The sequence below is a fragment of the Cucurbita pepo genome, chromosome 3 (genome assembly GCF_057944985.1).
Source record: "Cucurbita pepo subsp. pepo isolate OVF chromosome 3, ASM5794498v1, whole genome shotgun sequence".
NCBI lineage: Eukaryota > Viridiplantae > Streptophyta > Magnoliopsida > Cucurbitales > Cucurbitaceae > Cucurbita > Cucurbita pepo.
This window is the reverse complement of record NC_141800.1, coordinates 1,250,074-1,267,278: the sequence shown is the minus strand read 5'-3', so window position 1 is coordinate 1,267,278 and position 17,205 is coordinate 1,250,074. Positions and strand designations below refer to the sequence as shown.

The following is a 17,205-nucleotide window of genomic DNA, read 5'->3' as shown; positions in this document are numbered from 1 at the left end:
AAAAAGGACAATCCAATACCTTTTTGAGTTTTTGTGTCGGTGAATTCTGCTATTGTGGAGAGTCGTGTTCATCTAAAAAGGACAATCCAATACCTTTTTGAGTTTTTGTGTCGGTGAATTCTGCAGCAATGCCATTGATGATCGGAGAAAAATTAGAAGAGAACAGCAGCGCATCTATGCCTCATATACGACCTCTCTTTCCTCTTCTCCAATAAACGTACGCCGGCTCGGGCCGGAGATGTACAAGGCTAACGTTAAGTCGCCGGTGGGTCTGCCGGTGAGAGTCTCGCCAGAGAGTTGAAGTCCAATCGGCCGAACGAAAAACTACCGTTTGATGCCGGCGGATGAGGACTGAGAAGGTTCCTTAGACGGCTTCACTTGAATGGGATGATTCTAAGCAGAACGTTGGGGGCCCAATTTTGGTGTTTAAGGTTTCAGTTCATTCGTTCATATTTAATTATAATCGAGTTCTGATTGACCTCTAAAAACCAATATAGAAAGATGGGCACCAAGTCCTAGGACAACAACTTTTCAATTTATTGAAGAACTGTAGTCAACCCCATAAAGGGTGCTTTGAAGTAGCCATAAGAAGATTTAAATACAGAATTGTTACACTCTCCTCCTCCTCTTTGCTGCCCTTCCAAATCCAACTCAGTCATCAGTATCCATCCATCACATTTCATTTGTTAGAGAACTCATCGGAACAGAAGCGAAAAAAATGCCCCGAAATGTAAATTTTCTTCCCCATCACTGCTGCTACAACTAGCAGCATGATGTCGGCGCTCTCTGAGCTTCGGAACAAAACCACCGAGAACGCCTCAAAAAGAAAGCCTGAACTATGGTGATGTTTCAATACTCTGTGTTTGCCTCTGCCAACAAAAACCAGTGAATACAAGACTTCACACAGATAAGATTGTTGACAACAAACAGTTGTTGAACTCCCCAGCCATATAGATCAGAAGTGCATACGGCAAGGACGAGTGTGAAGATTCTTTAACTTTGTTAGTTCTTTTCTTCTCCTCCTTGCCTCAGTTGCAGCCATTGCATCTATGGTTTTCTTACATGAGACTATCTCTGGTTCATGCTTTTTTTCTGCCAAATGACATAAGTCATCACAAGTTCTTGATGACAGACCGCGATCATCTTCGCTCGGTTTATCTTGTTTGACAGTGGAAGTGGGTTCAATACATTCAAGTCTCACAGGAGAAAGCACTTTCCTAACTTGATCTCTTGTGTCGACTTCAAATCGATCCACAACTACTCCAACTGTGTTCTGAGTATGATCGTTTAGACTCGGGGCTTCATTCAAGTCATTAGCTTCGTTTTTCTCTTCGGCTGAAGGCAAAGAAGAACGTCTGCTTTCTGCACGCACAACAACCTTTGAAGTATAAGCACTGTTCTGGGAATTCGAATAAATATACTCTTGAATATTTCCCACTGGACACGAGTTTTGAGAACTCTGTTGATTCCTATGATCATGATGAGGCAACAACCAAGAACAAGGTACTATACAAAAGGGTGTTCTCAAGCCAGTGACATTCGTAAAGTTTTCTTGTACATGGGAAGAGTCGGATACATAAACAGTATTATTAGAAGGCGAACGAACACTCGGCGGGACGACTGCAACATTGTGTAGGTCATGATAGGGACTTGAAGGTTGAACCACCGACGGCCAGAAATACGATGCATATGGAGGGCGACTAAACAAGAAAAGAGGGTAGTTGGTAGGTAAAGGAGGAGTCTGAACATGAGATGATCTATTGTTTCCTGGGATTTCCTCCATTTTGGGCTCTGCTTGAGCAATCTAAACAAACGAGCGAGCAAGTGAATCCTTGGGAGATTTGGAAAGACCATGACTATACACATTTCATAAATGCAACCCAATCCTACCTGTTCCTTCAATTCCTTGTTAGTAATCTCCAGAGATTGGTACTCATTCAGGGCCAACTCCTTTTCCTTGATTGTCCAAAGATCACAAGATGAAAGTAAATAAAGATCATGACAAACAGAAAAATTTAAGATTTTAAATGTGTTGCGAAAGCTTACCCTCTTTAAATTTTCGTTCTCCCATGCTAAATCAGAAGCCTTTTTGGTCAAGTCCTCGCACAGAGCCTGCATAATAATAACCAACCAAATGCAGGAGCAATTTCAATGAAGTAACAATGAAATACGAACTCTCATCACTAAGTTTAATACCCCAAAAGATATCCAACCAACCAATCCACTAAGGAGACTTAGATCACTTGTAAGGCAATAATTCAGAATGATTTTGTGCCTACCTCTGCTTGAAACATCTACTTTTTATTCTTAACAAATTAAATCATAATAGCACACTTAACTGACAACGTTAACCCTTTCTTGACGGTGTCGAAGAATAAAAATCATTCCCTAGATCAAGTAAGGATGTTTATCTCCCTTGAACTTGTTACTGAGGATTAAAGTTGGGATTGTGAAGGAGCCAACACCAGTTACATTGCACTGACAATATGAGTACGGAGTACAGTTAATCATACAAATAGCTTCCGAACATACAGCAATCCAGTTGGAAAATAGATAAATTCCAACAGTATATATAGCAATCAAGTTGAAAATATAGGCAAATTTGAAGCACATTTTTATTAATTACATGTTTCAAGTACTATTATATTTCTGGTTTGGAGCCTGAAACTCCTCTCTACAGCTGAACAAGTAGCCAAAGACATCCACAGATGGTTCAGAGAAAGAAATAGAAACCCACAAACAAAATAATGAAAACAAGAAAGAACAGTAGCCTCCATCTTGGATTAAGGTATTTGCATGATAGAATGTCATAATAATGTCCTAAACAAGCCAAAATGAGCACAGTTCAAGCCAAAATGTGCATAGTTCAAAAGTAATGAGCATAGTTCAACAGTAATCAGCAATGTATTCCTGTCTCATTCGTCAAAATTTCAAATCCCGAAACCCCAATTGTTGTACTCAAAATGAACATATGATAAACTATGACCAAAGAATACATGTTGGAGAGAAATTCTCTGAACCTGCCTACGACGAATTGTCTGCCGGGCTGATTCTCTGTTTGCTAAAACCCTTCGTATTCTCCTTTCTTCCTTTTCAGCCTGAAGAAGAAGAAAGCTGCTAATGAAAAGATTGAAAACATAAGGAAGATCCCATGAGAAGCAGTTAGCAAGCATAACCTCAGTCAGATTACGCCTTGACCTCCGGCAGCCAAATAATGGGTGGCTTAGTTTAGGTGATTCGGCCTCCTTCTCCGCCTTAATCATCTCTTTGGTTGTTTCCCACTCAGGATGGGAGTGATCAGCGCATTCCTTTTCTGATGGCTGATGACTTATCACCCCTCTATCCTGCTACAAACAAAATCATAATGTCAAGGCCTGCAGAAGTAATGTAACTCCGAATCAATGCTTTTAGTTTTTACTCAAACATCACATACGAACAGTATCGTAATACGACTTTACTTATAATAACACAGATTGGGACGTAATTTGGAAAGACAAATGGACTCTGTAGAAACAACCTGAATCCGAAGGTCCAGATCCGCGCGACTAGGTAAAGAGTCGACGAAGGCAGAAGTCGGCGACTCGGTCTTAACCTCCTTCCTGGCCCGTTTCCCTTTCTTCTCTTTAATCCGCCATTTGGTTTCCGACGGTTGAACTCCACTATCTCTGACCGCCCAAACCGCCAAATCTGCAAGAGCCTCCGCCGCCTCAATCTCAACCTTGACCATCTGATCCGCCTCCATGGAGGAGGAAGAAGACGAACGTGTAGAAGAAGAACTCAAACCCGAACAACTGGTCGCCTCGGAGCACTTGGAAGAAGAAGCCATGAAAAAAAAAATCAAAGGATAATAAGAACCAGAGAAGAAGAAGAAGAAGAAGATGAAGACTGAAGCGTGAGAGTGTGAGAGAGAAAGAGCGCGTGTGTTTGTTGCTGAAAACGTACGCGCCTCCACGTATCGGTGTATGCCACGTAATGATTCGGCGCTCGTAGAATGTTACACGTGGCAGGATCCGCCGTACGAGAACTGTAGGCCACGGTTCAGGGAAAGCGTCGGTGTGTGGCTTCTCAATATAATACCCACGTGGCTTTCTTTTTTTCTTTTTTTTCCTTTTTAAATTACTTTTTATTTATTTATTTATTTGTGTTTGTATTGGATAATGATCAAAAGGGCAACCCCGGAAGAGGGGAAAGCTCCAGCGTGGCAGCAGGACAGCCTTAAATCGTCCTTTCTTTTTGCGTTTTCTTAAATTATGATAATTTTTCATTTAATTACAAGTCTAATAACTTTATTTATTAAAAAGTTAAATTAATTTTATTTTTAATAAATAAATTAAAATGTGAATGGTTTGATTAGAGGTAAAATTCAGCCTTTTAAGGATTTATTTTATATTTTTTTTAAATTGATTATCAGTTAACATACAATTGAAAATTTAAAGACATGTTACATTCGAGATGGTTTACGATAGCATCATGGACCCATTGCCACCATTGAAAGTACCCTTTGTCGGAGTTGTGGGGGTCGGAAAACCTAACGACATCCTCTTCGATGGGGTTGGGGGAGACCTCGGAGATAGGTTAACAAGCTCCAATGCTTGTACTCGAAGCTCAACCGGGTAGTCAGCAACACATCCAATTCTCGGACCAGCTCCAGTTGTCCATTTGAGTGAAAGTTGATGGCCTAATTGATAAGAGTTCGCTATCTTCTTCGAGTTGATTCTCTGCAATATCGCCTTCTTCGGTACATCGGCTCTCGGGCTCTTCAGGCCACCGGATAATGTCCTATTGTACTCTCCTTTGCCTCCAACTTGAGAGATCTGAGCTGATTTTGAGGAAGTTTTGATGTCAAGTGCTTCTAGTTTGCCCACAAAATCGGCCTTTCTTTGACCTTGTCTGAGTGGTTTCAGATCATCATAGCTTTCAGAATCTTCATTTGAGCGATGTACCTGAGGCACAGAAGAACACAACGGACGTGAAATGGCTTCGTTTATCATGGAGGAGTTAATTCTCAGCTTACAGGACTAACAATGGGTGGCGTAAGTACCTCCACATTCTTGAGAACCACGCCGTTTTCCTCGAGGAACATCAAGAAGATGTTGAGGTGGTCATCAGTGGGCTTATAATGTCCACTATATGCTGAGATTGCCTGAAAACACCAAAGCCATCAGAGAATGAAACTTTCTAGATGAGCAAACACCACCAATAGACTGGATCGCACAACAAGACCACTCGATCTAGATAGACTGGATCGCACAACAAGACCACTCGATCTAGATGAACACAAAGAACATGAGATGCAATGAGAAATATTGACATTAGATTTATATTGATGACTTCGCGAATGTACAGGATGCAGAGAGTACATCTTCAAAGCACTGTCTAACTGTCTATATATGGTTCAGTTTACTATGTATATAACTTTACGAGATATAGTGTGAGATTCCATATCAGTTGAAAACAAGAACGAAACATTTCTTATAAGGACGTGGAAATCTATCCCTAGTAGGCGTGTTTTAAAACCTTGAGAGGAAACCCACAAGGAAAGTCCAAATAGGACAATATCTAGCGGTGGGCTTGGATGTTACAAATGGTATCAAAGCCAGACACCGGGCGGTGTGCCAGCGAGGACGTTGTGCCCCCAATGGAAGTGGATTGTGAGATCCCATATCGGTTGGAAAGGGGAACGAAGCATTCCTTATAAGGGCATGGAAACCTCTCTCTAATAGACGTTCTTTAAAACCTTGAGAGCAAGCCCAAAAAGGAAAGCTTAAAGAGAACCATATGTGTTTAAAACTTTGAGAGGAAGATCAAAACGGAAAGTCTAAGAGGAAAATATCTACTAACGGTGGGTTTAGACGGTTACATATAACAATCTACCATATATAAATCCGTTAAAATGTGGATTTTCACATTAAAATGATCATAGAATTACCTTAAGAACTCCATCATCTACCTCTAGCCTCCCAGCAGCCAACGTGGCTCCGCCTGCCAAGAAACTTGAGTGGTGGAAAGCTCCCTTCTTCTTCTGAAAAAAGAGAACGAATCCATTACTTCACTATACCATATACTATTGAAATGGAATTGCACCTCAAGAAGGTTGCATCCTCACCTCACCAGCATAAAGCTTCTTAAAAGTGCTCATTACAAATATCCACTTGGTTCCTTTTGATCCTCTCTTTGTATCAAGAAACCTTCCACTTTGTTTATGGACGATTTTCCCATCCACAATGATATATTCATAGTTTTCTCGCTCTTGCTGATGATATCAGTAAATGAATAAGTCAACATATGAGTTTTAGCCTAAAAGTTCATCAAATATGAATCAAAAAGACAACATACAGGTCCAAGATACTTGATCGTTTGCTGTCGGAGCTTCGATCTTGGGCATTCTTTAAGGTCAACATCTTTTCCATCTCCAATATCAAGCCTATAAAGTTTGAATAGCAAAAAACTCAGACAACAAATGGGAAGGATCTTTAAAATACAAAAAAAGAACAGTCAACAAAAGCAATTACCAGTAGAAAAATGGCTGACCAGCTTCTGCTTTACGCCATTCTTCATAGTACAAATGCAAACTATGTCCATATCTATGTCTTGGATCAATCTGAACAGGAAAAAGACAATAAACGACGCATTAAAACCCAATAATGTTCTTCAAATTTTCCAACGAAGCTTTGACTTACAGCTTCGATCCAATGCTGAAAAGCAAGTTTCTGAGCTTTGGAATCCTTCGACAGCCCCTTTCCCACCTACATAAAACTTCAAATGATTCCATCAAAACCCGTTTTCAGTCCATAAATAAGGACCAAAATAGGTTAGAAATCCCACCTTCGAAGCATTCAAAGTGACTCGGTTCCAACGAGAAGCAGCCGATTCAGGTTTCAAGAAATTGAAGAAGGAAATCGTACTGTGATTCAATCTAGCGTAGTCTAAAGCAAACCACCTTCAACAATTTTCAGGCCAACAATAAATTGAAATTCCCCTGTTTCTGCTATGTATGCAGTGTGCGTGTGTTCTTACAAAAACATAACTAGAAAGTAAAAATTCAAATCAATTTCTCATTTACCAAAGCTCTTCGACGACAACGGCAGAATCCGCCAACAGTCGGCGGGTCCGGTAGCTCCTGTACACTTTCTGCAGCTTCACCGCCGACCGCTGCAGTGCCGCGTCCACGTCATCACAGCCGTTGCCGTCTCCGTTGATCATCCGTATCGGTTTCGCGACCACATTTGAGGGATCGCCAGCGAATGCATCCCGTTTCGAAGTACCGGTCACCGGAGCGTCGCTGGAAGAAGAGAGTTGGGGATTTTCAGGAGGAGGAGAGTATATGCCGGTGGAGTCGAGAGGGTATGAGAACGGATTGCGGTTCAAGGACGTTGAAAGGGGCTGAGATTGAACCTCCATTATCGTAGTTCGTGACTGATCTGCGAGAGAGAGGAAGAAGACGATGGGAATATAAATTGGGAGCAAAACGAAGAATGTATTGTATTTATGGACGTCGATTTTGAACTTTGAGGTCCGTTTATTTTACTTTATTTTATTATTAAAGAAAAAATCATTAATATAAAATATTTAAAATTTTATTGTCGTCACATCACGGATGAATATAAACAAATAATTAAAAATCTTTTTTTTTTTAGAAAAATATATATAGTTTGAATTAATTTGTGTATGTTATCCGAACGATTATTAAATTTTAACAAATTAAACAGAAAAATTTTATTTATAAAGAGATTACATGTAATAAAATCATATATATACATATTATATATATATATATATATATATATATATATATATATATATATATATATATATATTTTTTTTTTTTTTTTTTAATTATGTGAACGAAAACTAAAAGTCGAGTAAATACGAATTAGAATAAAGAAATTGTTGCCCACAGAATAAGGAATAAGAATGCAGTCGTCGTTTATTCGTATTCATCGTCTAAGAAGTATTATTCGTAGTTTTATCGTTATTAATCGCAAGTTCAATTAGAGTCCCCACAAGTTTTGTGTTAGAAGATAAAGATTGTAGACGGTTTGGTTGGAAGAACATCCCAAAAGAGTGAAATTTATTTTTACGTTTTCTAAATTTATTTGTTTTTGTTTGTTGTTGAATGTTTTAAAAAATTGAATTGACGAAGATTTCGTAAAAGGACGAGATTGTAATTTGTAATTTGCACGTAGATATATCTTAAAAAATTTATTATTTTAGATCTCATTAACATTTTGCTGTTTATATTCTAAATTAAATTAGTTTAGGAAATTGATAAATAAATGATGTGTTTGATAAGTTTTAAAATTTTAAACTTGAATAATAGACATTTTTTAAAAAATATTATGACCTATTTAATATAAAATTAAAAAAAAAAAAAATGGGGGGAGCGTTGACCAATTATTATGCATTTGGGAGTCTTCCATCTTTTTATTTTCTTCAAAGAACGTTAAAAACCTTTTTCATTTCTTTTTGTGTTTGGATTTGCTAATACAAACTAACAATTTGTTCTTTTTATATAAAAAAATGTGGTAATTTTTTTCATATTTTATTACTTTGACTCGTTTATATTTCATTATAAATGTATTTAAACCTTTGACTTTTGAATTAATAAATACATATTTTAATTCACTGAACTATGTTTAAGTTGACTTTTGTTTTTAGAATGGTAAGAGATCGAGCCATAATTTATATTTTATCTTGTCGAGTTATGCTTGAATCAACCCGTTTACTTCAGCTCCTCACATTAAACAACATTAATTTAAAAAGCATGAACAATAATGAGTCGGTGAGTTATGCTTGAATCGACCCGTTTACTTCAGCTCCTTATATTAAACAACATTAGTTTAAAAAGCATGAACAATAATGAGTCGGTGAGAGTAGTTTCATATTTAGTGAAAAAATAAAAAGGTATAATTTCCAACCTTATGCACAAATCACATGCAAAAATAATGAGAAGAACGTTTCAAATTTGAGTTCTAACTTTTTTCTATTTTCAATAGATAAAAGATTAAAAATAAATTATCACTTACAATTATAGGAGCTGTACTCAATGATTTATCATTTTTGAATTCTCACCGACATGAAATAAATGTGGATATTATTGTAATATTTTCTCAAAAATGAAAAATTACCGAAATAGAAGCAGTTGAGCTGTAATTGACACGAACTATATTATTATTATTATTATTATTATTATTATTATTATTATTATTATTATTATTATTATTTATTTATTTATTATTTTTTGGTGATGGGTCCCATTGTGGACATTCAAAATATTTAATCAATTGCATGGGTAAAATGTTTTTCACGTGATAATTGGTTTATTTTATTTCTAAAAAATAGCCATATAAAATCATTTTAAAATTGTTTTCATTTGTTATAAATTAAAAATAGACCAATTTATACTTTAAATTTTGATAAGTCACATGAAAAGTTGACTCGAGAAAATACATATATATAATTTTTAAGAGCATAGAGATTTTTATAATTTTTAAAAAAATAAATAATAAAGATAAATGAGTACGAGGCTAAATTTTATAATATTTAAATAAACAATAAATAATTAAAGTAAAGTTTTTGCATAATAATGGAGATGAAAAAAATGTTCAGTGGGATGGGTTTGGCATATTACTATTAATTATCCAAATTAAATAATCCTTTTGATGTAAGCAAATTAGATGTGGAAACCTAATGAAGCATACCATAGCTAACAAAATAATATTTTATATTTTATATTGTTTTTGTATGGCCCATGAATTATTGGCATCTTTTTATTTAATTATATCATTGACTCTTGTTTTTATTAATTTATGATATTATAAGTCTAAATAATTGGATCTGGTTGTAATTCTAGTAAGAAATTAAAAAAAAATGGAATTTAAAATCACAAACCTAAGTTGGGAGTTGGGACACTGAAAAAGACTTAAAAGCCCCTTTGGTTTCCATGTTAAGTAGGCCAAATGACGAGGGAATTTTGTCATTTCCTTTGTTTGTTAGGAAGGTAGGAGCCGAAGGAACTTAAAAAACAAAAGCTATTTATTTTCTTTCTTTCTCCTTTCCTCACATGTGAACGTCCCAAAAATAAATTCATTTTCATCGCACAATATTGGTCTTGTTGGGAGGTTTAAAAATGAGATTTTTTTCTTTTTGTTAAAAACTCAATTTTCTTAAAGAGTGGAGGGTGGAAAGTTAGAGTATTATGAGATCTCACAGTTGGAGAGGGGAACGAAATATTTATGGAGTGTTGTAATCTCTCCCTAGTACCGATGATATGTAATAGCCTGAATTTGGCTATTACAACGACACATCATCTATAGATAAAGATGAGAAGAATATGAATAGTATACTTTTCTCGGAGTTCATAAATGATATACTTCATCTTTTTTTTTTTTTTTTTTTTTACCAAAAAACTTCCTATGTTATTTCAATGATATGAAAGGGTTATATCTTTTTTTTTTTTTAATTCCTTTACCGAGAATAAAAATTTGAACATCTGTCTTTTCAAACAGGTGTAAAGTAGGGTTACACTATGTACCTTTATACTAACTTCATATACTTTTAATGCAAAAATGTGTCAATATTTGAGACAAAAAAAAAAGATGTGATAAAAGTAAATGACCAATTGGTCTAAAGTTCTAATATTGAGGCTTCAGTGGACCCTGCATTGAAATTAGTAGAACAGGGCCAATCAGAAAAGTATGAAAGGATATGGTAAATCTCATGGAGTTGTTAAAAGTTAGCAAGAAATCAGGTAATTTGGAAGCTTGGAGGGCATATTTTGGTAAGGCAAGCCATTTTCAGAGTTTATCAAAGTGCAATCGAATGTAAAACACTGTAACATTCAAATCAAACAAAAACCAAACTTAATATTTATGGATATCACAATCATCAGCAAACTCAATTCATTTTGATAAGTACATGATCAACTAAACAAGTTTTCAAACCTTGGAGGCAAAGCTGAGCCCTTCTTTGGCAAGCTGATCCAAGCTCTCAACTGATGGTTGGACTCGTGCAAGCTTGGCAATGGCCTTGTATTCATCTGCCGTTCCACCCTCCAAGAAAACTCCAACTACCTTGCCATCTTTGACCCAGTAGGTTCCAAACTTGGGTTCTGCAGATTCTGGGTTGTTGTCCCCAAATAGGATGGCCTCGCCGACGTTGTCGCCGTAGAATTGCCATGAGAGATTAAAGGAGCGAGAGTAGAAGTATGGAAGGTAGTCGTATTCCTCGATGGAATTTCCCTCTTCCTTTGCCTTGATGGCCTGTTAGGAAAGAGATGTGAAAAACAAGGTTCATATGATGATAGATTAGGATCTTATGAGTTGTCAAATGAAATTTTCAAGGGATTTCAACACACCTTCACAGCCTGCTCGGCGGATTTGCGAGCGTGATCAACGTGTTCGACTCGTCTCAACTCGTTGTATAGCTTCAAAGGATAAGTAGCCACATCTCCCACGGCATACACATCAGGAATGCTTGTTTTGAAGAATCCATCAGTCTGATATCAATAAGCTAATGCATGAGTTGTGAAAATTTGACTACCAAATCCATGTGTTAAAGGAACTTGGAAACGACGAGGAACTTTTTAACGCCAAGAGAAATTGGTAACTACTAATATTACGTGTATAGATTAAATCGTAGTTCTAGTCGAGTGTAACGTGGTTTTTAATTTGATCTCAAATATTAAAGTTTTAATTGAGCTATCAAATTTTAATTTACCACTGTCTATATGCAGTAGTTTTCATGAAATGGGAATTGTGTCCATATATGCAGTAGTTTTCATGAAATGGGAATTGTGTCCATATATGCAGTAGTTTCCATGAAAAACAATGATGCATATCTAAATTCTTTATATAAAGATTACTTCATAATGCAACAGTACAAATGGAACTTGACGAAAACATTTTGCCTAAACAAGTATATAGCTTAACTAAAATTAAAACAATGTTGATGCTCGGAAAATTTATTAAGAAAAAGCTAAATTAAGCATACTAACCTTAATGCCTCCCTTCTCTTCTTCGACCTGTCCTTTAAATAAAGATATCAAGGGTCTGCCTCCGACACCCACAACAACAATGTCAGCATCAAGACTCCTGCCATCTTTGAGTTCGACTTGCTTCACCTGAAAGATCGGCTAAGACTTATTGTTTTTCTAAAAAGCATCATCAACAAGCAGGAGGCATAAGATAAAAGCTACAAACCTCTCCATTTGAATCCGAGGTAAAACCAACTGCTACTGTTCCCTTGATTATATTGATTCCTTTGTTCTTGTAAAAGCCTTCATAGAAGGCAGCTATACCAGCTGTGAAAAGCCTCGGCACTGCAGGAACACAAGCCACAAGAGAAGACTTAAGGGTTTGACAAAAAGAAAATTTTATAAGGTAAGGAGGGCAGGAAATGGGGTTAAGAACAATCTGTTCTGTATTTAGTACTTACTGCACCATGGTTCAGGGTAGACCATAGTAACATCAAGATTGTTTATCTTTAGAGCTGCACCAAGTTCAAGACCGATGTAGCCTCCTCCAACGATCACAGCCTTCCCGTTCTTCTTCGCTTTAATTGCTTCTACAAGCTTGTCAGCATCATCAACCTCTCTCAAATAGAAAATGTTTTTGGCATCAGCTCCTTGTACACCAAAATCTGACAATCTGATGACCTGCAAGACGACAGAAACGGCATAAGTTAAATACGTAATAAGAACAGATCAACACAAGTGCTTTTGTCAGTGGATGAGTTATTACAGTGGAACCGGTTGCAATGATCAAAAATTGATACTTGAAGGTGTCACCAGAGGAAGTAGAGAGAGCCTTTGCAGCGAGATCTGCCTTCACTATCTCCGTGCTAAGGATCAGTTCAATCCCTGAAGTATAAGTAGTTTAACGATCAGAGAAATTTAACAAGACTAATGCCAACAAGTAAACCTAACTAAAGAGACGAAAAAGAATTTCTTCGATAAGAAACAACTAAGAAGAATAAAGGAAAATACAAAAGAGGGGAGATGAGGTATCCCCACGCATCCAATGATTACACAAAAGTTTCCTAACCGGTGAGTAATTGAACTATGCTATAATTTCAAAATAAATAGGAAGATTGAGGCAAAGTAGAAAGTAAAAGGCAACTATGGGTTTGCAGCAGGTAAAAAAGCAACCATTACCGTTTTCTTTGTACCATTCTGGTAAAAGTCTCTCTCCTCCACTTCCAACACAGACGTGGAATCCTGGAAGTCTAGCAGGAGCTGAAGAAACAAACTTGTCAAGTTGCAATGTGAAATCGAACAGATAAGATCAAGTTAAGTATTTAACTTTCTTGCAAACGTTTTTTTTTTTTTACATAATAAACGACTTACACTCAGGGAAGAGATACCCTTTACTAAGAGCAGGGCGTTCATAAGGAGCAACCTGCACAACAGTGGAGAATTCTTAGGAAGGAAGTAAACCAAGGTCCCAATTCCTAATTCAATATTGAAAATGTTTCAAAGTAAAAGTTATCAAATAGTAACATATGCTAAGTTACAGTTTCTCAGTACAAAATTTTCCGACTACTCTGCTGTCGTTTCAGTCAACTTTATTTAGCTTAATAGCATTGAGCTTTTAAAGAAGAAGCAAGCTATAATTCATTAAATCTCAAATAAAGTTGCATTCGGAACTAGAAAAATTCAGTGAACGGAATAATTCTACGAACTTTAAGATAGAGTAATTCAAGTCTTAAACTAAATACAAGTACTGCAGTTATCTGTAATCAGATTTGAAGTAACACGCTCTAAAACTCACTTCAGCTTAGGTCATGGTTGCAATTCATTTCAAATATCACACACTTCCTTCTCCCAACTACCGATCCTCTGTTCTAATCATTTTAGTCATTGTCCTTATTGAAACATGTTGTTACCAGATGATAGGAACCAATTGAATAAAATACAATTTTGTTAGTCCAAAGCTTTGCACAAAGGGGCTCATCTCATTCTCAACCTCTCTACCCATTATTACCTTCGTTTTTCCCACGTCAAATCACACTATTCATCCTTACGTTATTTCCCGCAAATAATACTTTTTCTCTCCTCCACTTTGAATCTCCCTTTCTGTCCTTCATCATGTACGACCATGTTCTATGAGGCTAATCATAGGATTCTGAGCTCTATTACACGAGGGATTTATGTCAATTCCTCTTCTGAATACAGGAATAACTTCAACTATAGGGTGATGAAAAAACACAAAACAATGGCTTCGAGTTAAGTTCATTAGTTGTTGCCTTCAAGAGTTGCATGGAATTGTATGCATATGTGAAAAAAAAAAACGAAAAGGCTAATGAAAAAATCTTCATGTTTGCAGCAAATGAAAGCATACCGCCTCCTTGGAAATAATTGCTAGCTCGCCAGGTTTAAGCCCCAATTTCACAAACTCCCTAGCTGCATATCCCTGCAGTACAAGAATGCGGTATTAGTAAGATTGAAATAACAACTTGTGCATAAAAAAAAAGGAGTGACAGGTGCTTGTTCTTGAAAGTCCTTCAGCATAAATTTGGGAGAGAGATATGCTTTGAAGAAACACCAATTCTCGCAAACAAAATAAGTGCTTCTCATGGCATGACAACAAATGAATCACAAAAAATTTACAAAATGATAAAAGCATCTCAAAAGTTGAGTAAATTTGTATAAATATTGGTTTATTTTTCTTATATTTTTTCATATCTCATAATGACAGTTAAATTTGAAAAAAGATCTCAAGCTTCATTTCAGCTTGTTAAACTAGGAGGAGAATAAGTTCATTCAGTTGTATGTCAAAAACTAACTCACTCAATTAATTACAGGTGAAAAACGTAAGTTTCCCATAGCTTTCACACATTCCTCCAGGAATCTAGCTTCTCGGTTGACAAACAGAGCAATCAAAAAGATCTATAACATTTGCTCCCTGAGCCATGACAGAACGAGTACGTTCAAAATCAAAAGAACACGGAGAATAAAAAAGACTCCGATCTTTAGTGTAATTTTCAACCAGACAAGAAAAAGAAATAGCAAAAAACAGGAATAGATCATGATCGCAACATTGCTACAGACTGCAGTTACAAAAGCATCAAAAGATCAATTCCAATTCAAGCAAAGCCTAAACGCCTCAGATTTCATTTCCAACAATACAATAAAAATTAAAAGCACAAAAGAAATCTAAGTCAAACTCAAGAACCACGTGAAACAATCTGAAACAAGAAGTTAGTGCCAAAAGAAATCAGATCAGACGATCGATGATGGAAGACAAGAAACTTACAGCTGAGACACCACCGCCGACGATCACGTACTTGAAACTCTTCTCCGCCATAGTTGGTGATTGCAGAGCTCCCTTGCTTGTGCTTTCCGAAAGAGACACTAAATATGAAAGCGAAATGAATCGCTGGAGAGCGATTCGTCACATATTTAAAGCCAAATAAATGGTGCCTTTTTTAGACAAAGATTATCTCTAATTCCTTTATTTAATACAATAAATTTCTTTTTTTTTAACCTATGTAATACAACAATTTATTCGTTAAACCTTTTTCTTTTTTAAATAAATAAATTATTTTCTTAAATTATCTAAATTGGCCTGTTCAAATATAATTGATAAATAAAATACTTATAATATTAAAATTTACAGTCAATATTGAATTATGACTATATTGAGCATTATAGGTATTCAATTTTTGACACGACACAGAACAAAAAAGCAGTGTAAATGGAATATTCCACGTGGCAATTCCCCATTGGGCAACTGGAAATGGGACCTGCATCCGGCGGCTTCCCATATAAATACTTGTTCGTCCGAAAAAATGGCGTCCTTCTGGAATAAAGAACCACCAGCCTTGCCACGTCATGCACCACGTCATGAAGTCAAAGCAGGGCTAAGAAAGTAAACGGTCAATGTCAAAAATGGGCAAAAAAAAAAAAAAAATAATAATAATAATAATAATAATATAGTTTCTATTTAAACAAAGGAATAATATTAATTAAATTAAAATCCCATTTTGAATACTGAATTTAAAAATTAATCCTTTAAATAAATATATTTACTATAAATTTTCAGTAATTAATCGAGTTGAAATTTGATTATAATTTTATTGTATTTTGCATTCTGATTAATTAAACATTGTTTAAGGATTGGTCAAAGCTAAATTTCTAATCCATCACTGCCACGTGTAAAATAATGGAATCAATTTTTGGCATTATCGATTAATATGTTTACACACAGAAGGACGTCCAGATTCATGCTGTTGGGGATTTTTCTTCCCTTATAATTTATTTGTGTTGGACAGGAATCCAATCAAAAGTTGACAAATGGCAAGGCTATTTGACGTGTCAACTTTGACCGTCAGTGGATGTAGCTTTGACTCGGTCGATTTTGGTAGCCGTCTTGTTACTGGAAAATTAATGGACCTTCCTTCGGCTTCAACCTGGCCCAATTGGCTATTGGATCCAATAGGCCCAATATATCATTTGGGCCCACGCTTTTCGGTAAGTAAATTTTAATTTTAGTCATTCCAGTTTAATTTTTATTGAAATTGTTTAAACGATGGTAATAATTTTTTTTTATGTGAGACATTACATAAATATTTTAATATTTTAATAGAAAAGCTAATAGATAAAGCAATTTATTGAAAAAAATCAACTACAAACTAATTATAAAATAATTTTTTCAATCCAATCGAATAATGATATAAAATATGTAATATCGATTATAATATTATAATTAAATTCAAATTTTCCATTTACATTATTATTGAAATAAAAAAAAAAATAGGAATAAAATAAAGTTACCTATAATGACTCGTAATTGATCAATAATCGCAATTCACGCCCAATTATAGAGGTCATATATGAATACTTTAAATACTATTTGATCCTAGAAAACTTTGTGTGGGATTTTTTTAAAAGTTGAAAGTTTAATCCAACCAATTTTATAAACTTCATTAATATAATCGAAAAAATAAAGTCAAATAACATATCAGACTTTAAAATACACGTTCGTAGTTCATTTATATCTACAATTTATGACAATAATAAATGTTATTTTGTTGGATGGAATCTCGAAACTTTAATTTCTATTGATTAATCATACTTTTTCTTATACATATCATATTTATTTAAATTTTCGGGTAAAAAGCTTACATTTTTAGATTCAAAATCCTCCCATTAAAAAATATATATATATATATATTAATAAGAAAAAATATATTTTATTTATTTAT

The 17,205-nt window shown here is 35.4% G+C and overlaps 3 protein-coding genes across 5 annotated transcripts; all 3 read right to left on the bottom strand.

The window, feature by feature from the left end:
* Positions 1 to 516: 516 nt before the first annotated feature.
* On the bottom strand, positions 517 to 3,950 carry LOC111791175 (Basic-leucine zipper (bZIP) transcription factor family protein). Of its 3 annotated transcripts, none has more exons than XM_023672416.2 (6): positions 3,518 to 3,950; positions 3,177 to 3,347; positions 3,021 to 3,098; positions 2,047 to 2,112; positions 1,891 to 1,956; positions 517 to 1,804 (listed from the first exon to the last, which is right to left on the bottom strand). In XM_023672416.2, exons 1-6 carry the CDS (start codon positions 3,824 to 3,826, stop codon positions 956 to 958), a joined length of 1,539 nt encoding a protein of 512 aa, XP_023528184.2. In that variant the 5' UTR covers positions 3,827 to 3,950; the 3' UTR covers positions 517 to 955. The 3 variants fall into 3 exon arrangements, with proteins under 3 accessions (XP_023528184.2, XP_086978014.1, XP_086978015.1); XM_087121888.1 differs by having other exon boundaries at positions 2,997 to 3,098; positions 3,177 to 3,344; positions 3,518 to 3,929; XM_087121889.1 differs by having other exon boundaries at positions 2,997 to 3,098; positions 3,518 to 3,910.
* Positions 3,951 to 4,392: 442 nt separating this feature from the next.
* Positions 4,393 to 7,495, bottom strand: LOC111791174 (IQ domain-containing protein IQM3). The gene is made up of 9 exons (XM_023672415.2): positions 7,064 to 7,495; positions 6,826 to 6,940; positions 6,681 to 6,746; positions 6,513 to 6,601; positions 6,337 to 6,424; positions 6,107 to 6,253; positions 5,930 to 6,022; positions 5,042 to 5,143; positions 4,393 to 4,943 (listed from the first exon to the last, which is right to left on the bottom strand). Exons 1-9 carry the CDS (start codon positions 7,399 to 7,401, stop codon positions 4,458 to 4,460), a joined length of 1,524 nt encoding a protein of 507 aa, XP_023528183.2. The 5' UTR covers positions 7,402 to 7,495; the 3' UTR covers positions 4,393 to 4,457.
* Positions 7,496 to 10,751: 3,256 nt separating this feature from the next.
* LOC111790217 (monodehydroascorbate reductase, seedling isozyme) lies at positions 10,752 to 15,414 on the bottom strand. The gene is made up of 10 exons (XM_023671066.2): positions 15,255 to 15,414; positions 14,340 to 14,411; positions 13,346 to 13,397; positions 13,154 to 13,234; positions 12,741 to 12,859; positions 12,436 to 12,655; positions 12,201 to 12,319; positions 11,996 to 12,121; positions 11,357 to 11,497; positions 10,752 to 11,261 (listed from the first exon to the last, which is right to left on the bottom strand). The coding sequence occupies exons 1-10, from the start codon at positions 15,303 to 15,305 to the stop codon at positions 10,938 to 10,940; spliced, it is 1,305 nt and encodes a 434-aa protein (XP_023526834.2). The 5' UTR covers positions 15,306 to 15,414; the 3' UTR covers positions 10,752 to 10,937.
* Positions 15,415 to 17,205: the final 1,791 nt, after the last annotated feature.